Genomic DNA, 25,079 nt, shown 5'->3' with positions numbered 1-25,079 from the left:
AAAAATCACAGTGATACTTGGGCTGCAAAGTTTGTTATGCACAGGGGAAAAAAATAACAGATGCATATTTCACATAGCAAAGGAGACAAATATTTATCCTTATTAGATGTAGCTGAAAACACAGGTCTTCAGATGGACAAAGAGATAACTGTGAAAACCAAGAATCAATTTTATTACTCTTCCCCCTTTTTAAAAACAATATATATATATATATATACTTCAGCTTCTAATAAAACTTTATATTACAGCAAGAGCAATAGGTAAAGTGCAGTTCACATCCCAAGGAATTTTTTTACCCCACCTCCCACTTTGCATTAAGCTTGGACAACAAAAATAGAAGAATATTTCCATTGTAGTGTATTTTTAATCATTTACTTCAGGTTCTTACGAATTTTGTGCTATAATACTATAAGATGAATGCAAAGAAACGTAACTTGTCACAGCAAAACGTTATCGGGGAGAGTATGGGAGGACTCACTTCATATAACCTAGAAGAGTGAAGCATTACTTCAGAATTTCTTCAATATATTATATATTTTGATGTTACAAAACGTGGGGATACAGTGGGAACATTTTCCGACACACGGACTGTGTTGGCTACGAAGATGCTACAGTAGGAATTGTTCAGGGTTGACACAACCTACAAGACAAAATGTTGTTTCACAACATTACGCCATAGGGTGCAATGCCACGATCCCAGCAAATAGTCTGCATGCTTGCCTTGGTAAAGCCAGAATTATTCACTATGACTCCGAGTAACCTGTTTTGCATACGCATTAAAAATACTGAAAAACTATTTCCATAATATTATCCATCCATATGTACACCCAGCAGCTGCAGGAGAGCAACCAGTGCGGACTAGTGGTTTTAAGGTGGGAAAATGAATCAGTAGACAAATGTTCCTTAGTTCTGGCATTTCTAAATGATTTTTCATAACATATGGTTATTTAACCTTTCTGTGCCTTAGCTAAGGCAAACTAGACAAATCTTCTTTGCTGACAGTCTGTTCTCCCATTCAGAAAAATAAGATAATATCCTAATATTGCTATATTTTTATAAATAAATAGAATTAAAAATGATTGCATTCATACTTTGTAAGAACTAGTTCCAAGCATTTAAGGGGCTACATTCATGGAACTGAGTCTCCCCTTTTACAACTCTACTTCTCTGTGGATGATAGTATCTCCCAGCCAGCAAAACTACACTGTTCACTGAATGTTTAATTCTGCAGAAGAGTCAGGAGGAAGCGTTGGTGCCTCATCCTGTGGGGAAAGAGGTTTCTTCTGATGGCTGCAAAAAAGCATCAATTGAGGTTAAGAGTTTAAAAAGCAAGTATATAATTATTACATGAATCTGCTCACCAAGCCCTATGTAAAACCGTCTCTTTTTCTGTGAATATTAGAGATGGGGAAGGGAAACTACAACTCGTATGATGCAACAGATAAACTTTATAATTCAAGTTAGCTGAGAAACACCAAGAGCTGGTACCACAGTGCTAGACGTGCAGACCCAGGGTTTTTTCAAAGCTACGGAAATGTCTGGTGTAAAGCGAAGGCAGGAAGATGCACTGATGCTCAGCTGTAGAGACCTCAAGTAAGTCTGCTCTCGCCCTTAAAACAATCTTGGCCTGAATTAGTATGTCTGGTTTTCTCACTCCTGCTTTACTCAGACTCTACTATAGAGGCTGCTGCTGCCCAGAATTCCCAGTTTGGGTTAGGACAAAGCCTTTTGCTCTCTTCCAGCTGTGAAATGGGTGCACCAGAAACAGAATTTGCAAATGACTGAAGGAGGTCCTCCCTTCCCTCACAAAACCAATGTGACCACTCCAAAAGCCCCTGCTAAATTTAGCCCAGGGACAATCCATGGGCAGCAGCAGAGAAAATGAGGCAAAGGGCGTGAATAGAAAACAAAGGGGAACAAGCAAACAGAAGAAGGGAGATGGCCCTCTGGCTGCCTGGAGCTTCTCAAAACAGGAGACCCGCCAGTGGCCTCCTTTTCCCTCTCTTGTCCCATCCAAATTTGAGCATGGCCATAATCAAGATCCCAGTACTTTTGAAACACTGAAAGAAGGAAACAAAGTGATCCAAATATTTTTGGAGATTTTTTGCGAAGCTAAAAGGACACATTAAACTTAATCATTCCTTGGACTTGGCAGAGTTTATGCCTTTGATTCTTGTGTATCATAGTTGGGACCTGACTAATAAAAGTATACCTTCTGCTAGCAAATTCAGAATTAATTCCAGAAATTTTATCCTGAAAAGAAGTCAAGTAAAAATCAAAGTAACCCTTAACTTTCTGCAACTGCAGCAGTATCAAAGATGACCGGGTACCCTCACTTTCACCAGGTCTGCTCTTCCTACAGCCAGCCAGTGCCAGCAATCCAGATGATCAGAGGTAGAAGAAATACTCCCAGGTCACAAGGTCACAGGTTATGGGAATTGAAGGAAAAAAGAAGGAAAAAGAACTGTGTTCAGAAAGAATTTGGTGGAAATATAAAGGAGGACACATACAAAGCAAGACCTTCATCTTACAGTCACTCCTGCACAAATGCTGGGTTTAAGGTCTAATTACTCTTTGTTCCAGAAAACTGTTGAAAAGTATTTATTTTCTTTTTCAGGCTTCTACTTTTAGCCATAATTCAGAGAAACACCAGAGCCCCACTGAGTGTCTGACTGTGACTCCCAGGCAGGCGTAGCCACAGCGTCGCTTGCTGTGACGGGAAGGGGGTGGCACACAAGTCCACAGGAGGAGCCTCAAAGTCACCTTACTTCCTCCACAGAGCTGGTCTCACTAAAGCCTGCTTATATGCGGTGGAATCAAGCTCAGAGGGGTTACAATCCAGCCACTTGACAGTCCGCCAAGTGTTGTACTTTCTTCTTCTTCTGCCTGGATGAGTTTCAGTTCCTCAAGCGCTCATGAAAGCATCACTGAGAAGACAATAGGGCTAGTGCTGGTGTTTGTTTTTTTCCATTTCTAAGAAGCCTTCCCAGGAAGAAGCAACAGTCAGCTATTGTCTCTCTCACTAAATGTGTGTTTGAGTCTCCTCAGCCGCTCAGCTCTTCCGCCTCAAAGTTTCAATGCTCCTTCCTTTTTGAAAAAAAAAAAAAAAAAAAAAAAAAAAAAGATAAGTTGCTTCATTTCCTCTCCATTTATCTTTCACATTCAGAAGGGCTTGTGACATGACACAACTTGAAAGGAAAAAACCAAATCAAAACCACCTTCTTCCAGCGCTGTGTTTGTACAGTAGGACCACGTGAGCTTCTGGGCTCAGAAAAACAGCCAGACAGGTTATTACTAAGAAGAGGAAATTTGTTCCCAAGAATTTATTTGGAACTGGTTCAGTGAGAGCTCTCCTGCTGGTTCTCGGTAGCGCTGCACCTCCTGAGGTCTTCAGCAGGACCTCCACGCACAGACACACCAAAAGTACTTGCCCATATACCATGACTTGTGGCAACATGTAACCAGTACATGTTCAAGGCTGGGTTTTATATCTACGGTGGCAATGCCTCAGGGAGTGCACCGAACAGTTGGCTTTCATCGCTCTAGCCTTTGATCAGTTATGGAGCTCCAGTTTGGTAAGTCCCAGTTTGTCTATCCTGGATCTCTAAAGTTTTCACCTTCAACCCAATCTGAGCTCCTATCGACGTGGATGCCGATACTTCCTCTCTTTTTGGAGAAGAATGTGATCCTCTGCTGTGTTTGCCCACATCAAAACATAAATTCTTCATCTTTCTGTGTTTTGTAAAATGTTTTATTTAGAGGACTATGAAAAAAACAGCCATAAGAATGCAACGTGCAAGAGCGGATAAGAATAGAAGAGAATAGCTTTTGTGTGATAAGGAGTTTTAACTGGCAAATTTATGTACCTCAGATTACATTTTCATTTTCTGAATGCAGAAGTAATCATTAGTAATGCTACTGTAAACATATTTAGCTCCTATCTACTCAACTGTATTTGAAGCACACTATCATGGTTTATTTCACCAGGGAGGCAGCCAGGCAGCAGTTTTATTTACAGACTCACAACTGGGGAAAAGGATGCTAAAGGCAACTCTCTGTGGCAAAAAGGGGCACAAAATGTTTATGTTAGTGCAGGTCTTCATAAGAAAGAGGAGATTTGGGATAATAATAAACAGCTATGATTATGTGGTGTTGCTTTGACATTTCAAAATTATACAATGTACTTTTTTGTGTGTCTTTCCCCAAACTCCTCAGTTATGTGATGGCAGAAGATAAAGGAGAGTCTCTGAGATGCTCTAGTTTTTGCTCCAGCCTCTTCAGGGCTGCTCTACCAAAGCTTGCCTTGAGCCCATGTAAGCGTCCAATATCCACAAACTGCCTCTAATGGAGCAACGCACATTTTGAATCTCATCCAAATCTGAATTCCTCCAAAGGCTGCCTGCTTTTACTGATTACAACTAAATTTAAAGCCACGTTTGCATTCTTTGTCAGAAAGCCACATAAATCCAATCTCTGTCTTTGTTTCGGCTGATGGGATTCACACAGCTGATGAAGTGCAGGATGAGGACTCAATTTCTATGAAATATTTTTCCACCTAACAGCATCCAGTGTGGCTTCAAAACACCCCCAAGAGCTCTTGAATCCACAATAACCTTTTAGAGACTTTTCTATCCCTCGCCATTACTCCTAAAGACCTCTACTATACAGTGCCATCATCTCTTCCGATGAGATGCTACTCAGGCCACACGCTACTCATGCAGTAGCAGAACTTCTTTGTACCCTGGGACACTAATTCTTCACTGTTTACCCTTTCAAGCATCACTAAGCAGTTATTTCACCAAGAGGTTCACCATTGGTTTTGCATAAAACCAGCTGCTTCATACAAACAGGCAGGCTTTTGGTTAACTAAAGAGCACATCAGTGAAGGATGACTGAATAAGAACAGGCCAGGAATTTTGGAAAACTGTATTCACAAAAACCAACAATATGATTCATGGATTCTTTATAGCTTCCAATGTAAAACCCATGGCCACTAGGACAGAGTGCTGAAAAAGTGCATCTTGCAGTCTCTGCTTTATGCTAAGCTGGACTAGCAAAGATGCACCAAACCTTCGAAAATGAGCCAGTCAAGTTGAACCTTCTGGCTCCAAAACTCTGAGTTTACATGGAGTCATGACTTCCTCTTCGTGCGTCTCAGAAGTTCAGGGGTCAGGATAACAAAACACAGGTCTCAGATCTAACATACTGGGTTCCAATTTTGCTTGCAGGCATGTCCTTACGAGGGACACATGCCCCAGCTAAATGCCACAAAACTCATAGTCTAGGAGATGATAATCTTCTTACAACCTCTTTTGAATCAGTAACGAGGTCCCTGTGTCATAATTATTTCACTTTTAGAAGTACCTCTGTCACTAAGAAGATAGTATACATGGTTGAAGATTCAAAGGCATTTCTGAAAATTACTTTTGCTGCCAGCAGTGTGAGGCAACTTCTCACATTTCCAGAACTTCTGGATTCCAACCACCAGTGCCAGGTGGGTGCTCAGCACCTCTGAAGCCAAGCTGAAAGTCTAAATGCCAACTGAAGTTCTAAAAATTACAAATTTTGTGTGGATGTATTAAAAATACCTGCTTAGTGTGCTTCAGGAGAACCTTCTGTGACAAAAAAAGAAAGCATAAGATGTTATCTCATTCAAGAATGACTAGTACGGAGCAATGTGAAGAAAGCTGGAGGAGATAATGCAGTCCCATGATTCAGCAGATACCCTAACATGCTTTTTAAACTCTTAATTCCTAGGGTTCCTCTAATTTGTAAAATAGTGTATTTTGAAATTGAGAGAAAACAGAATTATAGTCAAGAAACATGTAAGATACAAAAGTAAAACCGCTTCACTAGCCAGCACATGTATTATTTTTTTTAAAGTTATTTAAATAAAAAGTCTTTTAAATGCATTAGAACTAAGTTTTTTGCCAAACTGCTCCAGCAAACTGATTTTTTAAGCATACGCTCTTCTTTACTTGTCTGCTGTATATAAATTGCGTATCTTCTGGTTAACATATTATTCAGTCCAGAATAATTACACATCAGAGAGGTGCCTAATAAGCTAATCTTTAAACTCTACAGATCTAAAAAAAGATCCTAAGGCCTGTTTTATGAATACAGAATGGCGTCAGCTGACAAATATATGGCACAATCCATATTATTGTGGTTGCAACCAAGAACCACATGAATCAATGTTATGGGCTTGTTTTTGCATTATTCAAGATGACAGGATTTCTGAAGGAAAGCAAGAGCGTGCTCTATGATCACGAGAATCCACTATGAAGATGAAAGAAAATTAACCACACAGTATGGTAAAGAAAATACAGAATATAAGTAATACTGCATATTATCAGCAGTGTGCACTTCACTGGAAGACTCCATAAGGTTTTAAAAATCAAACAGCTGCTACCAAGAAGCAACAATGAATGGAAATACTTAGATTTACAACTAAAACTAACAAGGGACAGAATTGATAAAGAAATATTTTCAGTTACCATAACCATATTGTTTTAGACTTACATCAGACAAAAGCTATTTCAACAAGAAAACCTGTCTTAGCCAACAGCTGGAAAACTCATAGTCTTATTCTGGAAGGAAAGGGGACTTACTACTTTTTACAGATGTCTCCATCATCCAAAAGAAGTTAAAACTATGAATAGAGAGATGGGCCCCATCTGAAATATGGCTTTCACATCCTCCCAAGGCTGTGCACGCTCACATCTCTGGCACCAATTCAGCCTACGCTACTATACATAACAGTCACAGAAACTCAACCTGACATCTTGTATAGCATCCTCAGATTCAGCTTTAAATTTATTTTTGGTTCAGCCTCTCAGAAAATCACGTGTCCCTTCCTACAGAAGAACTCCAGGCACCTCAGCTATCAGGGAGGCTGGATTTTATTTCAAAAATTACTCTTTTGCAGACAGTAGCAATAAAACCCCAGCCAGTGTTCACCTACACCGTTCAGCCCCAACGCCCTGCACAACTCGGCTGTGAGAGCACCCTCCAAGGCAAGTCTGATTTCAGTTTATATTCATGAAAGTAACACCTGCCTATGCCAAGCGTTACAGAAAGAGCACAGCAACTTCTCAGTTGACCACACTTCCTGCTGCCTAAATATTTAAGGCACGCTAAGGAAAAACCATGTAGCAAGATTAATAGCTAACAAACCACAAGCTGTTGCTCAAAATTACCACCTAGTATCTTATACTCTTACCAACACGTTGGTTTTGTATGTTTGTTTACATTGGTAACTCCCTTGTATCTCAGTGTGGTATCAACTTCAGACACCCCCCATTCTGGTACGAGATGTGCCAAGCAGCTTCATGTTTTTTTCCATGCGTAAGGGAAGTTGGTGTTAAGTTCACATGGGGGCCTTCCTTCTTCGTTCCCTTCAAACCCAGCTTCTTCCTCCAAAAAATGCCAGCGTGGCTTCTCGCTGGGCTGCTTCAGTTTATGATTTGTCACCGCTACTTGGCCACAGCTCCCAAGAGATTATCACAAACACATCAGGCCCTTAATGCCCAACCTCCAAAGTCTTCTACAGAAGCTTCTTTAGCGTTGCAGACCTCAGATGGGTCTCACAGCAAATACGGCCTCAATTCTGCTCTTACTCCTCACTGCTTGGGTTGGACATGGTTTGAAAGCAGCTTGCTGCTGGGCCCTCCTGCTCTCAGCTAAAAAGCAGTTGAAACTCAAGAAGAGGAGGAAGGAATTGGAGCTGTGGTAGAGAATGCTGAAATACATACAACAACATGGGGACCTTTCTTCTACAGCTCCTGTGGAAACCCCATAATGGGACAATTGGACTGGCACTGCTGGGCTAACAAAACACCCATGGTCCCTCCAGTGGCACAGAAATTACATACCACGAAGCCAAGCATGCACGCTGCTGCCATTCCTCAAAGAAAGCATCTGCCACATAACTAAAATATTTATCTCTAAAGGAATGAGAGAAATGGGAGCTGAATCCTAATACTAGCCCTAAAAACGCAGTGTGGCCAATGCAGCAGACCAGTGAAGTACCACAGATGTAGAAGTAAGGTTAAATTAGGATTCAAGTTTGCAAGATGCTTTGATTTGGGCATCCAGAGAGAGAGGTACTCAAATCCCACATCAGTCCATATGGACACCAACATCCTTCCCCATTCCTTCAGTCTGGTTTGGACCAGCAGGCTGACAGAAGCAGCTATCGGTATCATTTTCTACCCAGCACACGATTTGCTTCTGTAGTTCACGAAGTTTTTTTAACTTCCTTGAGATCAGTTTCTTCAATTAAATACATTGTGATGGCTGAAGTAAGACTTTGGCATGGGTTACAAACACCTTTGACATATCGGTTGGACTCCAATAAAGCTCACGGAAACTGGGAGCAATGCCTGTCCTGTGGCCTTTCACTGGTCTGCTCAAGACCTCTTTCCAACTTGTTAACGTTTGATTTGTACCACAAACTGAATAAATGGGCAAGGAGGCTAACACAGCTTGCCATCCTGCTTTGGAGAGAAAATATCAGATTCTTGAGGTAAACAGATGATTTATTATGCTTCATATTCAAATGGATGTATGTCCCTCCATCACAGAGTACACACCTGGATTAATTGGGTTGATTTCCCTGGATTAAATCCTCCTGTGCAGCACGTGCAGGTTTGCTTCACAGGATTTCTGATTGTTTATCTTTTTTTAAAGCAAAAGATGCTGGAACAACCATTGGCTCCAGTCTATCAAGCCTCCCATGCCAAGTTATAGGAAGCTACACCAGGGAGCTGTGCACCCACCAGCCTTCATTTTAGTACATTATAATACTGAGCAATACCTCTGAGGTCTGATCCATGAAATGCCAGAGACTGGTTTGGTTTGTATAAAAAGTTTACAGCTTCATTTTAGGGCATCGCCCTTTCCTCCGCACACAGCTGATCTGCTAACTCCAGCCTGCCCAGGAGGTGGATGTGCCTTCACCGTGCTGGCTGACACTTCACGGAGTCACAGAACAGGCGGGGTTGGAAGGCACCTCTGGAGACCATCCAGTCCAACCCCTGCTAAAGCAGGGTCACCTGGAGCAGGTTGCACAGGGTCACATCCCGGTGGGGTTTGAATGTCTCCAGAGCAGGAGACTCCACAGCCTCTCTGGGCTGCCTGTGCCAGGGCTCTGCCACCATCAAGGCAAAGTTCTTCCTCCTACTCAGACGGAACTGCCTGTGTTTGTTTGTGCCCATTGGCCCTTGCCCTGTTGCTGGGCACCACTGAAAAGAGCCTGGCCCCATCCTCTTGACACTCGCCCTTAAGATATTTGCAGATGTTTTCTACTTTCCTTTTGGGTTTTGGGCAATGTTTCAGTTCGGAATAATTTTTTCAACATCACTTTGTAGGAAATGGCATAGCCTCAGCTGATGCCCGCCCTTCTTCGTTAGAAGTACAGCACCATAACAGACCTGTGCTCCTAGCACAGGGTCATCACATGATCGTTTTGCCTTCTTCAAATGTGGGCCACAAGACGGGTAAAGGAAACTGTTTCCTGGCCATAGCTGGAAAGAAAACCCACTGCAAATTACCAAGCTTGGTAAAAACACTAATAACTAACTAAACAACCATGATTACATTTTAAAAGCATATGAAAATCAAAAACTTGTGTCTTCTCTGTACCTCTAATTCAGACAGTCTCCTTTTCTATGTGCATTTGAAACACTTTTAAAGGGTGGTGGGACACTGGCACCAGAGAAGCAGTGGATGCCCCATCCCTGGAAGTGCTCAAGGCCAGATTGGACGGGGCTTGGAGCAACCTGGTCTGGTGGGAGATGTTCCTGTCCACGGCAGGGGGGTTGGACTAAAGGTCCCTTCCAACCCAAACCATTCTATGCCTCTATGATCTTTTCTCCTCCAAAAGCAGCATAAAACCCACCAAAAACTTAGATCAGCTGACAATCTGGATAATTTTTTGAGTCCTCCTTCCAGACACATCAAATGCAACCCTGACATCTGGACACCTCCCTCCAGCCACACTCACGAACTGTCACTATCCTCAAACACTCCTTGTGTCAGTTGTTTTGCTGCTGCTTCCCTGGCTCAGAGCAAAGATGATGAAGCACAAGCAGCAGCGGTTACAGCTACTTTTCTTTACAATCACACCTAAAAATACTACCTTCTAATCACCTCCCCATTCACGGCAGAGCTCTGAAAGTTTGTGGCATGGTGAGCTGGAAATAGCAGGGAGCTGATTTATATTTAAGGCAGGCAAATACCACCCCAAAGAAGCAGATCCTGTCTCTATATCTTCTACAAGATGTAAAGCTGGACAGAATGTATATCACTCATGGAAGAAGCTCTCAGCTGGCTCCTGCCACCTTCTTTTTCTGATTTGCAAAAGTGGGGAGTGCCCGCAGTCACAACTGAGCACTGCTGGAGCCTGGCTGGAAATCCGGGGAGAGCATTAAAATGGCCAGTTGCCTGAAAAATTAAGCACTAGGTTTGTCAAGCCCCAAATTAATAGCCATAATTCCTCATGTATGAAATAAAATACCATCACCTATCACTGTATCTCAGCGGGATGATCAGCTGATTGATGCCTGCACGGGACTCTGTAGCTTGGCAGGTGTACAGGAAATCTCAGAAGGGGAAAAAAAAAAAAAAAAAGACCAAAGCAAACAACAAATCTGGGGCTTCCTACTGAATGAAGCCAATAGAAAAATATATCAAAAAGCTGCCTTTGTACCCTGGTCTCCCTCAAACAACAGGGGCAAGTTCAGGGCTTTGATCCATGGACCTTTTCACTAACACAGTAAGCTTATGCGATAGAAAGTCGTGTTTGCTTTGTGGCATCACCTTTATCTACAGGGTTGAACTGCTGCTGGTAGCTGTAGGTGTCACAGCTATTTGCTAGCCTGCACAAAGAGCAAACGTGGAAGCGACAGGGTTTAGTTCAGCAGGGGAACACTGGGCAGTGGATAGAAACCCTTCCCACTCGCCTCTGGCTTGCCTTATTCCAGCTCTACGGCCCTCAGCCCCTTCCCTGCTCTTGCAGGATATGCTTGAGATGCTCAACAGAACATCCAAAGAGAGGAAAACCACGCTTTCTTTAGCTTAATTCTCAGAAAAAAAGAAAAAAAACCCCAAAACCTCATCCACTTTAGCTGCAGTTTTCTCAAAAATGCAATTTGAGGCCACTTAGCATGGAAACTTCAGCCTGAACAGCTGAAGACTGGCAAAGCCTCATTTGCAACTGAAAACAGTGGAAAGTGTCTGGCAGACTAAATTACAGACAACAATACTCTTTACAGAATATCTGTAAGAGCAAAAAAGCCTTGTTTTTTTTCCTTTGCACTGACCCTGCCATTAAATCTTTGCCTGGGGATGATGAAAGCTTGCTTTTCCTGTAGCGTGACCACTATAATATGTGGAATATCAAGTGAAAATCTGCAAGGATTCTCCGTTATCACCTTCAACAGACGCAAGCTGGTCTTTAGACAACACCTAAGATATTTAACATCCCCAATGCTGCTTCAAGAATCGGATCTTCAGTTATCATCATCGCAATAAAACTCTGCAGAGAATCTCAGCACAAATAGCAACTGTGGTTTCACGCAGAGGAAGGAAAATACGTAAAGCTTTAAAAATTGCCTCCTAAGATAACAGATGAGGGGGGGCTAAAGAAGAATGCTAGCTAAAAGGACAGCGATGAGTGAGCTGGAACGCTGAGCGGTGGGATGGCGGTGGCATCTTTTGTAAATTTGAAGCAACAATGCCCACATTGCTCTGAAAAAGAGTAGGGAAAAGCTGATGGGCAGTAAGCTTCCAGATATGGCACACGAGGGCAATTTTTGTTTTAGCTGGGATCCCAAGCACACAGAACTAAAAACCAGCAGTAAATCCAGGAAGGTATTACTTCAGAGAATCAGGCATCACAGGCAGCGAGCACGGGATCTTTAGAAACTGTATGCATGGACAGAGCTGGTTTTGAGCTCCAAAAAACCTGCAGCTACCTTGACCTGGGGAACATAAACCTTCATGGGAAGTCCCAGATGTTTTTATAACATAAAGAAGCTGCAGACATTTTTTCCTAAGGTCAGCTGTGAAAGTATTTAGTGATCACGAGTGCTTAAACATCCAGCTGGTCCCTAGCACGTCCCGTAGCTGTTAACCCTGCCTGGCTTTGACACATCAGCACGGTGCAGCTGGAACTGATGCAGAGGCCTGACCCTGCTCCGGGGACTGGCACAGGCTGCTTCTCCTCAGCCTGGCACTCCCTGGTCCCTGCCTTTGATCCTCTGGGCCTTTGCTGTAGCTTTGTGTGGTTTGCCTGCTTGAAGAGTAAACAACCAGGAACAAGGATTGCCTTACACTGCTTGTATCACGACACGATTTATGAGGACTAACGTGTCCCACACACAACAACGAACACACAGTTCGGGTGTTTCTGTGAGTTACCTGTTGCAGTGCATGAGAGCCGCAGTCAAAACATGCTTCTAACACCGCACAGTGAACCTGGAAAAAACAGCAGCATTTTGGGGGAGCGATGAACTGTCTTACACCATCACCAACGATCTCCTTGCAAGTCCACCATCATCTGAAAAGGCACCACCACTGCTGGTGTTGTCAGCGGAGAGACCGAAAACAGGCCAGGCACTGACGTGGGTGGCTTTCTTCGGCATGCCACCTGGCCAGAGACTGTAGCGGGGAAGATGCACCACGTTCGCGGCTTAAGCAATGACATCTTGAAGAAACAACCTGAAGATCAGCTGACGTGCTCACTTTGCATAAATCTCAAAAGCAGAATTTATTCTGAAGGACAGACGTGGCTCACTGGGAAGACACGTAAAGGAGGCAGCAAGCCAGGAAGCTCTGGCGCTGTTTTCCACTGTGGAGCTCATTCACTGCTGCCCCCATGGCTGGAGCTCCCCCAGCCCGCCGAGCAGCACGGTGCTGGGCACGGTTTGAGGCAGTCCCAAAGGAGCGTGTGCTGCCCCGACCTGAACAATTGGCACAGCCCCCTCCGAGATCCCGGAGCGTGACCACACAGCACCTGCAAGGGCCAGCAGCAAACACCGACCAAGCACCACGGTCACAGTCACGCTCTGAGGGCTGACATGGCACCTCCTCCTTGTCACATCGGCCGCCACAGGCTCAGCAGACACACGCCCGAGACACACGTGGTGGGTCTGGCTCTGCACAGAATGCAATCTGCGTGAAATCACCGCACGTCCGCCACAACAAAAGCCTCCGGAGCATCTGCACGCTCCTTAGGAACTGCGCTGCTCAGGGCAAGGCAGAGCAACAGGCTTAAAATCAAGATCATCACAAATAGCTACTAAAAATATGTTTTGGATGTTATTTTGGGATTCAAAAATTTATTTAGAAAATAAATTAACTACCGTATTCTTGCTTCCACTTATTTCCCAGAAGAATTTTAACCATACAAAAACAATCTACATATTTTTGAAAACTATGTTGCTTTCAACATTTTAATCATCTAACTAGAAGGACCCAAGAGTCAGCCTTGCTTTTGTTCTCTACTTCCTGATACTGCTAGCTAAAACAACTACCTAGTTTTTTTAAAAAAGATGCAATAACTAAATAACAACTTTGGTAGCACTACAATGGCCTAACATGTAGGCTTAAAGCTTTAGTACTACCCAAAGTGTAAGAGCAACTGTTCCTGTCTGAGGTATCAACTAATATCACAGAAGCCTGAAGATTAAAGTTTTATGATTTCAAAAATAAACGATTAAATACCTAGGGAAACTAAGTCACCAAAATCTTAGGTTATGCGTATCAAGTTAAGCATTAGTATAAAATCACCACCAAACTCTTTTTATATATACGACTAATAAAGAAATACAGGATAAAGTTTTTAGAAAACCCAAACAGGTGAACCCTTTCCTCACACAAGTTTGGGCCATTTCCACAAGCTTTAATCTCGCTTTTCTGTAAGTTGGCTTCGTTTCATCACTGTCCTTTAACTGCAAAGCAACTAAAATGCTTGCATGCATGTTCAAAAACTTGCAGCCACTATTATAGTTCTTCTAGCGCGAAGAGAACAGCAGGTTCATTATATGCAAACAGAAAAGCTGTAGAAAGAAGTGCTGTGTACTTTAAAGCAGCCATGACCACATTGCTTATGAATATCATCCTTCCCGACCTAGACACTGGCTTTTCAGCTGCTACTGCCCAAAGGCATCAACAACAAAGCCGCTTTAATCATCTCAGAGCTTGCTTTCTCCCCCTTTAATATCAATACAATTTCTATCAGATGCAAAGACTGTCTTACAATTTGTGGCCAAGCTGCACTAATTAACCTCCAATCTTCAAGATTTTGGAAAATATCAAGTACAAAAGCACAGCAGACTGCACTCTTACAGTGTGCCTCTCAATTACAGGTTTCTTGGGCAAAGGTGAGCATATTTCACACTCTTTCTGTTGGGAAGTGCTTAATTAAACATTGTACATAGTTTTTTCTACATAGACGGCAGAAAAGCATCAAAAATGCTACATGCCTTCCCCTACCACTCTGTGGTTTCCCTTCACTCACAGTACCATAAAAAACTGACCTTCTTTCCCAGAAAGAAACCACCTTTCAGTTTTCAAACCTATGCTCTGTAGCAAGCATTAGCACATCATCTTTAAGGTTAGTTCTTGTGCAAGCAGCACAGTTTGCTTTGGTGTAAGGGAGCTTGAGATGATGCTGCTGAAGAGGCAAGGAGCCTAACCTGGCTTCCCAGATGCTTTGGCAGAAGCTGTGCCACAAAATGGATAACCAAGATTGCTGGGTTTCTGAAAATGTCAAGTGATCACAGACAACCCTTTAACTGACAAACCAAAGAACAGTATCTTGCCTCCTGCTTTGATTAGGGAAATTCTTGACCATGCCTGTTGCAAGACAATATGACTGTGAACTTCCAAAATTGCTCATGGTACTTTTGAAAATTAATAAATGGGACTGTATGAGCAATGGAAACTGAACAGAGAAGGTATCTCCTGCCCTAATCTCCCAAAGCTAACATCTGGAAGTTACCAAGTACAGTATATTCTGTTCAAGTTGGGTGGCAAATACCTTTCCCATCAATCACATCCCTGGACGTCTTCTGCTTGTTCAGTCGAAAGCTAAGATAAAGTGCCTGGCCCCATGAATTAAAGAATATAAAGGACCAAAGAGAAGTTGCCTCTCCTTTCCAACACAGACAGGCACCATTTATTAAAACTATGGAGCCAGTGGCGGATTTTTATCCCAACAGCAACAACCTCTCTGAGGACTAAAACTTCCAAGAAAGCAAGTAAAGCCAAAAGGATTTTTCTTCAAAATCTTACTTCTTAAGGTCTTCAAGAACTTGAAAACTTAGCAAGGTGCATATAATAAAGAATAGAATCTCATATCCATACTGAAATGTTAATTTCTTATGCACTTTACATCATTTTTTCATTCCATGGGTATTTATGCCTATTTGGATTGGACCAGGTAGTACTTGCTCAGTGCTAACCCACAATCATGAATTCTGGATTCAATACATGTTTGTAAAAGAAAATACTATTCTGCCTCTTCCTTGGATTTTGGGAAACACAAAAAAATCGTATCAGCTTTTACCACAAACTTCAGAATGTGAAAATGAAAAGCACCCTCTAAGAGCCATGAAGTAGATGCTGATAATGTAGACACACCACACTCCTGCTCTTTTTGATGCTACAGCCACGCTCACCTGCAGAAAACTTGAGGGGTTTCCAAAACACAGCAAGACTTAGCTCGTACCAGGCTGAGAGAAAAGGCAGTAAGTGCGGCCAGATTTTTTACAAAACTCTGTTATACTTGCAGTTGTACACCAAATTAAAACCAGAAGGACTACGCGACAGTTTAAAGCAGAAAATCCAACATGCACTCTGAGGGCCTGTCCAGAAAAGGCCAACTTTTCCAGAATTAATTCCAAGTTATTCTTCCATCCTCCAGCATCCCTGCTCATGGCTCTGTGCAGAGAATTTCACTCCAGAGCTGTGTCAGGCACTTGGGTTATCTCCCTCCAAGGATGGGACTTCTCTCCGTCCAGCCGATGGTATTTGTTCGAACGGCTTCTTGTAAAGCTAGCGACTGATTTTCTTGCCTTTTAAGCAAAGGGTAAACCACGTTCCTCTAAAATTTGACAGAACAGGAGGAGTCTACCTGCTTTTTTCAAGTGCGCTGCATCTTGTATGGACACATTTAAAGTGTTTCATCCTTGTGCAAAAAAACCCCATCTTAATTAGTACCATACTGACATTCACAGGCCAAACAAATGACTAGAAAGAAACTTCTTACAGACATTAAGTAATAGCTTTCACTGTTGGCTGAGAAGAAGAACGTCTGGAAGGTCTGCTCAGAGGAAAGTCCTGAACAATGAGGAAACCCACAGGGTGCACCCCTGGGCACCACAGGGTCACAGCACTGTCGCTGTGTCCCTTGGCCAGGCTGTCCCATCTGTGTGAGGAAAGAGATGGAAAAGAAGGGAAGGAACAGAAGAAAAACTGCATTTAAACAAACAAATCAAAAGCAAATTACTACAGAGCCTCGTCCTGTGCACAGCGCTTTACATTTATAGAAATGGGTGGATTCGATACGGCCAAGCACACTGAGCATCTTTAATAAAAAAACAACCTCCAGAGAAATTCAATTTTTTGTATACTAAACTCTTTGGAAGATGTACCTGTTGAAATTACTGGCGTCGGGTGCTTGAAATCTCTCCACCTCTGCAAATCTAAAAAAAATCTGGTCCTAACAGACTACACGTGACAGGGCAGGGCTTGGTCCCCTACAACTGCTGCTGCTGAGACCGCAGAAATGGAAAATCATTAAGACTCTCGGGGCCATTTTCACCTTCTCCCCACTGCGAGATCTGCTTCCTTGATTGTTTCTTACTGAGTATTAAGAGACACAAAGCAGAAATTTTCTATCAGCAATCTTTAAACCCCCAGCACAAACTCTCAGGGCACAGTACCAAGTTGTTTTAACAGGCACTTTCATCTTTTCCCCCAATTTTGTGATTGCACCCCGAGTCCATGACTCCTCACTACCGCCCCGCACCGCTCCCTGTTGGGTGTAACACTCATTAAATATCATTAGACAAATCATGCAATGAAAACCTCCCATCACAAGTTTAGCCCATGCCTCATCAAACTGAAAGCATGAATTTTTTTAATAAACTCTTTTCACATGACCAACTCCCAGTCTCCTAATTATTACTGCTATTTTTTAAACTCCATCTATTTCACTGGCATCCTGAATAATTCCCATGTGATCCCACCATAAACCTACAAAGAAGGATTACCTCCACCACAAGTCTCCTTCTTTTTTAAGGGTTCAGTCCAAAACCTAGAGGAATTACTATAAAATTTTCTTCTAATTTCAGGGGCCTCTAAATCATTGTACTGCTTATAACGTTGTGTGTATGTATTTTAAATATCTTAAGGATCTTAAATAAATGGAAAAAAATATTTTTCCATAGGTATGGCTAGAAAAACAGGCTCGTGCTACACATAAGACACCTTTGAAACTGCTAAGGTTTCAAGACTAGTAATGCCACAGCGCATGTGGTCTGGCTTTCTGCCCCACTCCTCCTTGCTGGCACTACACAACCTCCTACTCTCCCCTAAATATCCTCCACCCACCTTCTCACAGTGGACACAAGCCACCCCCAGCACTCAGAGGAGTCCCTGCTGACTCATTTCATCATTATCTTACTATGACATGAATTTCCTTCAGGTAGGAGTAAGGAATATTGGGTCTTGACATTTTACTCACAATTTCATCTCACAATAATGACCGATTTTCATTCATCTCTACTTGAAAAAGACAAAAAGATTTTGGGACGGCTTGCAAAATGTAACTTCGTGCTACATATATATAGTTTCTTAATGCAAAGATTTTCTGAGCATAAAAATTATTTTGCAGAACACTGCCATCCCCAAATAAGTCTTTAGGCAGCTTGTGAAGTACCTGTCCCCAATTCAAACTTCCCAAGGATGATCCTTGCGATTTCAAACACAGTCTCACGTGTATCATACTGTGAAGACCACTTAAAAAATTACCCATTGGCATCATATCTTCTCTCCTTAGGAATTATTTGCTACAGGAAATGCACATTACCAGGTCAGTAATTATACTGGTTGACTTTCAGGTACGGCTCCAGATACCACCCCACGTAGAAGTATACAGGGCTCTCAATGATTTGCAGTCTGGCTGGTTCAACGCTACCACTTCTTCCTTAAAGGCATACCAGTTGAGGTCGGTTTAGGTGGAAATCACAATTCAGTAACCGAGACTCCACATAGGATGCCTTCATGCGTTTCTCCAGGATTCATTTCTCCAGCTGGTCTCATGAGGCTTACACTTAGCCACCCACAGGGAAGCGCACAGAGCAAAGTGTCTCCCAGGCTCTACCTGGTGGCGCTGTGCCCAGGGCCATGTTCTCACTGGTTTATATAGACACCTACATGTATGTTTTTACATATTTTTTTTACATAATTTTACATAGCACAGAATTTTTGACCCTGTTTTGTTCTCCTCTCATCCCTCAAATAATGTGAGCAAATAGACTTTTGGAAATTAGAAAACCTGTAGATTTGTATGTATGTTGATGAAGAAACCCTACCAGTTTATTGCTGAAAACTCCACCTGCTGTCCCTTTAGCCCTCGGTCCCCCATTTCCATTTGTTATATTATGGTTTAGCTTAAATGTTGTCCAAATAAACGACAAGGCTTTACAACACAGGGACATGGCTTCAGACAAATTAAATTATCATTATGGCAGCAAGAAATTAAATTCTACCACCATGAGAACAACCATGCAGCAATCCTGCCCCACATCCAAGCAATGTTTAACTCTGCCCCACGCAATCCTGGCCAACGTGGAGCTGCCCGGCAGGCTGCAGAGCTGCCACGCCACCCAAGCAATCCTCTCTGCGGCAGGGGGAGGTTGGCGTGGCAGGAGTAACTCCCCAGATGCCAGAAGCAAGCTTCCCCCCCAAAGGCAAAGAAAGGGGAGCGTGAGCCGTCCACCAAGCTACGCCAAGGGAGATGTAAAAGCCTCGTGCTGAAACCAGGACATATAGATTACGAGGATAAATTTGTTTACCGAAATGCCAGCTGGGAGGGAGCGCTAGAGATGCTCTAGACCAAACTCTCGCTTGAAGTAATATGCAGGATTTCCTGCCTTGAGTTGAATGATATTTGGGCCAATATGAGTGAGCATCCCAAAATGTGCAAAGTTTGGAGAATGCCACTGCCTGCAGTCTCTGATCAAGATATGAGAGGCAGCACCCTTGAGCTTGCTGCCTCACAACCTCCCTCACCCGTGCCACCCCATTCAAGCACTACAGCTTGACAGCTCTACTGACAAAAAGCAGCTATTTCCCTTCCCTTTTTACTGAGGACTCCTCTGCATCATCTTTGGAGAAAAAAACCCCTTAAAACTCCCAGCCTCCTAGTAAAACCCACCTAACCTTTACGAAGCCAGCTAAAAACCATGCTGCTTATTCAATTCACAGAATCAGTGATTCAGCCTGCTTCCTCTCCAAACGAGGAGAGCTCACCACAGCACTCGCTCTGAAAATACATCAGACCAAGACATAGAAGACAAATAAGCAAGGTCTGAATCTTGCAGACTCCAGCTTCAGCATGAGCAGTAGGTTTGATGAACTGGCCAGACCACACTCTGATTTAAGATGCTCTTCCCAATTCCTTTTCCTTCTTGGAAATACTGATTTATGGGCAGCCTCTGTACAAAGTGCCTCGTTAATTATTTTTCAGAGCAAGAGTTTAGAGTGGAGGATCCTAACTTACAGCAAGAACGGCAGGGGATAAGCACAATGTTTTAATTCCTTTTTTTCACAGTGATTTTGCTTTATCACTTGCCTCTGCAAAGACATGATAGGCAAACGAGAGATGTGTCTGAAGAGCGGCACAGCTCCCAGCACGGCAGAGGCACCCTCCCTTCGAGCTGCAGGGACGTCTCAGTCCAGTTTCACACGTGTCCAAACGACAGAGGTTTCCCAACCCTCTGGCATGAGCTCCCCATTCTAATTCTACATTGATGTCCAGGGCAAACACCTGCACCACTTCCTCTTGCACAGCTGTGAAGAAGCTAACAAGCTCCCTGAATTTCCTATTTTTTTCCCAGTAATTGGAATTTAAATTATTTCAATTATTATAAATAAATTGTTATAAACAAGAATTTAGTAATTTTTGCAGCCTTTTCAGGTGCTCACAACCACCTCCAGTCAGGGAGCAGAAAACTTGAAATGCTGAATGTGGAAATCCAATTTTGGCTGCAGCACAGGGATGAGTGTAAACCAAAAAAGAAATCCATAGGGACTGCACCCTCGTGGCTCTGATGGGATCTGAAAACACCCTCCACGGGCAGGAGAAAATGACAATACTGAGGGGACACTGTAGAAAAACCTCGGCATACGAGGCCAGCAGCTTTGCTGACTGCTTTTTGGGTGAAAGCCATTTCATATTTGGACATCTTTCCCACTACAGGAATCTCTTGAAAGATCCACTGTGATTTCAGAAGAGTCCTAACAGAGAAGCAGTTCAACATTTTCACCCTCTCCACACCACAAAAGCCCTCCCAAAGCAGCAGAATAAAAGAACAAGCTCAGCTGCGAGCACCACCCAGGAGTCACCCTGTGGGGTGAATCACCAGCACCGAGTTTGATCTCCCAGCCCGCAGCGGCAAGGATGTGTAACACACCATACTGGAACAGGGCTTCCCTTTCACATGCAAACTTTTATTCTGCTTGTAGATCTCCAGTCTTAAAATTTGCCTTGTAAATACTGTACCTGCTACCATACCGATAGAGCGTAGGTAGACAGGCAAGAGACAAATGTATTTCATCTTTTAACTACTGAAATAACAAAAATACCCCCAAAATACAGAATTACGCTCTTTTCCTTTGTAATTTAAAAGCAATATGCGTAAACCTAAAGCAATTTTTTGTTGTTTTCTCTCTCCTAACATTTTAATGGGATAAAAAAGTTGGTCTTACACAAGGCTGAGTAGCTCAATGGCACACCCACCTAGCAGTTCTCCCGCTGCCTTCAACGGGCTTTGCAAAACATCAGCCCATACGGTCTTGCCCCAATCCACTCTAGCAAAACCCGGTGCCTTACAGGTTTCAGCCGCCGGTGCTGCAGCGCCGGGACCTCGCTGCCACACGGCCCGCGGCCGCCCGCCCGCACCTCCGCACACTCGGGGGCTTTCGCCGCCTGCTCTTCGGCACGCTGTCACCCACCCGCCGGGAGCCTGCCAGGCGCTGCCGTTCGCAGCCCGGCCGCCCGTCCCCCGCCGGCCGCGCTCCCTCCCCGAGCACCGAGCAGCCTGCCCCGACCCCGCCGGCCCCACCGCCCGGCGCCCGGGCCCCCGGCTGGCGGCTGCACCGCGCCCGGCCCCCCGGGGACCCCGCCCGGAGCTGGGGCTGCCCTCCCCTCGCCCCCGGCTCTCCCTGCCAGCCCCCCGGCAGGCGCGGCGCCCGCTGCAGCGCTGTCCGGACGAGCCGCCCCGGCAGAGCCCTACCTCGGATGTAGGCGCACTTGCTCTCGTCCAGCAGGCTGGAGGCCGAGCCGCCCATGCTGCCGGGGCGCAGCCGGGCGCAGCTCTGCGGGCGCTGCCGGGGAGCGCAGCCGGGGAGTGCCGCCGCCCGGCCCGGCCCCGCGCTCCCGCCGCTTCCTCCCGCAGGCGCCGCCTCCCGCCCCCCGCCGCCAGGAGGAGGCCGGGCCCGGGGGGGCTCCGCCGGCCCCGCTGCCCCCCGCCGCCCCCCGGGGCGGCCCCTTGCCTGTCTGGGCGCTGAGGAGCGGGAGGTGGCAGGAGGCTCCAGCAGAAGTTGCAGAGGCGATGGAGAACACGTCTACCTGCCGGACAAGAGGGGAGGGCGGGGCTGGGCACGTGTCCCCCACCTCTTCTCTTTGGCCCATCATTTGTCTCCGCTTGCCCATCTGTCACTCGTAACGCCCATTGCAAAATCCACTTCCCCTTGGAGCCACGCTGAGACCCTCTAAAGTTTCCATGGAGGCTACTCTAAAGACCATCGATTACTCATGCAGTAGGTGTCGCAGGACTGAAGGCCATTAGAAATGTTCTCCAACATTTTTCAAGAAGGAAGAACCACCTGAAACATCCTTCAAATAGGATGTTTCTTCTACAAGGCATGTTGAGATGGGATTCATGTGTCTCAGTCTTCAGGGCTGTATCTTCCCGCTCCAGTCAGCCTCTTACTGGGAACTCTGGTGGCCTATATAGGATGCTGTTGAATATATGATTACAGGATGAACGATGAACCTACACAAGCAGGCACTAACATGCATGTCACTTCAGTAAATACTGTCTGGTGTTCAAACCAACTTCCTAAAACACGCAAGAGCACCAGTTTGCAGATCTTTGGCACAGCGGTGTAAGATAGTACGGAATAATTATCCAAATTCCCTTGCCTCTGAATAATAATTCCAGTGACGCTTTATACCATATGTGACTTTAAGGTATTTTCTTCTGTTTTGCTGTTTTTCTAATGCTAATTCAGCTTACCAGGAATGGGCAGCATGCCATACGTTACTGTGCCTCGTATGTTCAGTGAGGAGTTGGTGAGTCGCAGGAAGTGTGGATTGTGCTGACATGCGGGAGATTGGCAATGACTGGAAGTTACGTTTTCGACTTGAATACTTCTCGTTCAGCTTGTACATCTCTGTCGCTGGCTGTGAAGCTGCTCTCACATAGCTACGTTTTGCACATGTAGCTTAGCAGTAGGTACGTCTAAGACTTTGCCACTCAGTTGATCACAGGATAGTTTAAAATGTTTGCGTTGAATCCTAGAACTTTTTAAACAAACACTAAACTTGATCAGGTTTGGCACAAGTTTGGCACATTGAGGATGGTATGTAACACCAAGTTTAGCACTCTGCTACACAGCCTCTTCCTTCAAGAAAGCTGGTTGAAGGCAACTTCAATATAATTCCTGCTCTCTGGGCACATGCCAGTTGTACCAACGTGTAACAGAGCAATTGTTCAACTACTTTGAGGAGACCAGGTTCATGCAGAGCACCGCTAAAAGAGCATTTCACAAGTTTATAGGTATCTCAGCTGAGAATATAATACTAAATCAAAGCACTTCTAGAAGTCAAGTGTGAATCAGACTCTATTATCAGTCTGGTTGCTTGTTAAGCTCTGCTTGAGAGCTCCGCACTTGCTCGCAGAAGGGTGGCTGCTACGGTTTGCCCGCTGCATGTGTTGGAGCTGTGGGAGTAGACAACGATGAGGAAATACTGTTTACTGTTGTGCATTTTAAAGGCATTAACTCAGATGAGAATTCAGGATCCGCTCTGTGTAGCATATCTTTTATCAAATGTATTTGAGAAGCCTTTCATAATCTATGGTCACATGTAATATGCAAGTCAGCTCTGGGAGTCTGGAGAGATAAACTATGGAAAATTCATGAGCCCTAAACTGGATTGCTATTCTGTCTCGTCATTTAGCAGATGAAAATATGCCAAATCCCAGAAGCTTTATACCCAAGAACAGATGTCAGCGTGCATACTGAATGGGAAACCTCCCTGTCTAATTACAGCTAGGGCAAAAACAAAATGAGAACTGAATACATCTTTTAATTATAACATTTTATACTTTGGTAATACCTGATCCCCAAGATCCCCAAGCATTTCACAAATGCTAGCTAATTAAAGATCATCATTTTCCTTTTAAGATAGGGAAATGCTGTGTTTTAATCGCAACATTTGTATCTTAAACAGCTTAAAAAGATACCATGAGAAATGTGAGCAAAGTCAGGAACAGATATAAATGATCCTGTTTCTATGCTGCTTAATAACAAAACCATCCTTCCCTAAGATAAGAAATTGGCCCTGCTAGATTTTAGTCTGATGTAACATATCCACACTGCAGCTCCCTTGATAAAGTAATACAATCAAAACAAAAATACCGCCAGAGGCAAAATAAATATTTTCCCACTTTTTCTCCTACGAAATCCTGATCTTTGAGGGGTTTTTCCCTTTACTGTCCCAAAAAGTTCCTTCTCTAAACACCTGTTTTGCATTAAATTTGAAAGGGCAACTTGGCTGAGCTCTTCCATCCCATAGAGAAAGTGAATTCAACAGAACCAGGAGAGGCACCTTCTCCTCAACAAAGGAATGAAGATCTGTGCCCGCAGCCTCAGCCACTTCACCCGTGGCACCTTGACATCGGGAGAGAGGTGGTTTCTTACGTCACCAGAGTCCAAGCTTCCCTCATGGTCTGGACCCACGAGGCAGCCAGTGAAAGTACTGGGAGCTCCTGTACCCCAAAAGTGCCGCGCACAGTCAGCACACTGCCTTATTATCAGCCTCCGACGCTATTTTGGGAGGGAGGGAGAAGGAGGTTCTCTCTCCAATCCCTTCTTCATTACCTCCCTGCGGAGGGAAGGGTAATGTAACCCTGATGTGCCACAGACATAGACATGATGAGCTCCACTCTCCATGCAAACAGGCATTACCACCGTAACAAACTTCCAGCGGCTCTTAGTCAAACACACAGTCCTTAACAGGTCCACAGGGCTGACAAACTGCAGACGTGTTATCAGAAGAACCGATAAAATCGTGGTCACATTGTTGGCCATTTCTGCTGTGTACCCACACTTGCCTAACCGTAAGGAAGGCATGCCAAGGAACCAGTTGCTTTGACATGCTGCATAATAGCACTTGACTGCGCCCTTTTCTTTAGAGGGAATGGCAGGGTTCATCCTGCATATACTTTCCCACACCCTTCTTGGTTGCCTCAGAAACACAGTTTATTATCAACCAGAAGCATTTAAGTGAAATGCGTATGAAATCCACTGGGAGAGAAACGTAATTATCCAGAACTACCTTACAAGATTTCTCCAAGGGAAAGCAGCCATTTCAAGAGCACCGACTTCTGTAAGCAGGATAACAAGGTGCTGTTGACAAAGACAGCTGCAAATACAATAAAACCATGTGGATAAATACTAATTATCTATTGCTAGAGGAAACTGTAATCATTATTGTCTGAAAGGCAAAACTAGGTTGCAGAAAGTAGTACCGAGAAGACATGTCATAAGATAAAAGC

General features: G+C 44.1%; 1 protein-coding gene across 2 annotated transcripts in view; it reads right to left on the bottom strand.

Annotated features, from left to right (window-relative positions):
• NIBAN1 (niban apoptosis regulator 1) overlaps positions 1-21,686 on the bottom strand; it is a 69,486-nt gene extending 47,800 nt beyond the window's left edge. The window contains exon 1 of one of the 2 annotated variants that reach the window (XM_055724713.1): positions 21,531-21,686. In XM_055724713.1, the coding sequence (XP_055580688.1) occupies positions 21,531-21,585 (55 nt within the window). In that variant the 5' untranslated portion in view covers positions 21,586-21,686. Of the gene's footprint in view, positions 1-2,330; positions 2,455-21,530 lie in introns of those variants that run through there. The other variant, XM_055724714.1, reaches the window with a different exon arrangement.
• Between the last annotated feature and the right edge of the window lie 3,393 nt (positions 21,687-25,079).

Source organism: Falco cherrug, chromosome 12 (assembly GCF_023634085.1).
Source record: "Falco cherrug isolate bFalChe1 chromosome 12, bFalChe1.pri, whole genome shotgun sequence".
NCBI lineage: Eukaryota > Metazoa > Chordata > Aves > Falconiformes > Falconidae > Falco > Falco cherrug.
The sequence above is the reverse complement of the archived record's forward strand: the minus strand, read 5'-3'. Positions and strand labels throughout refer to the sequence as shown.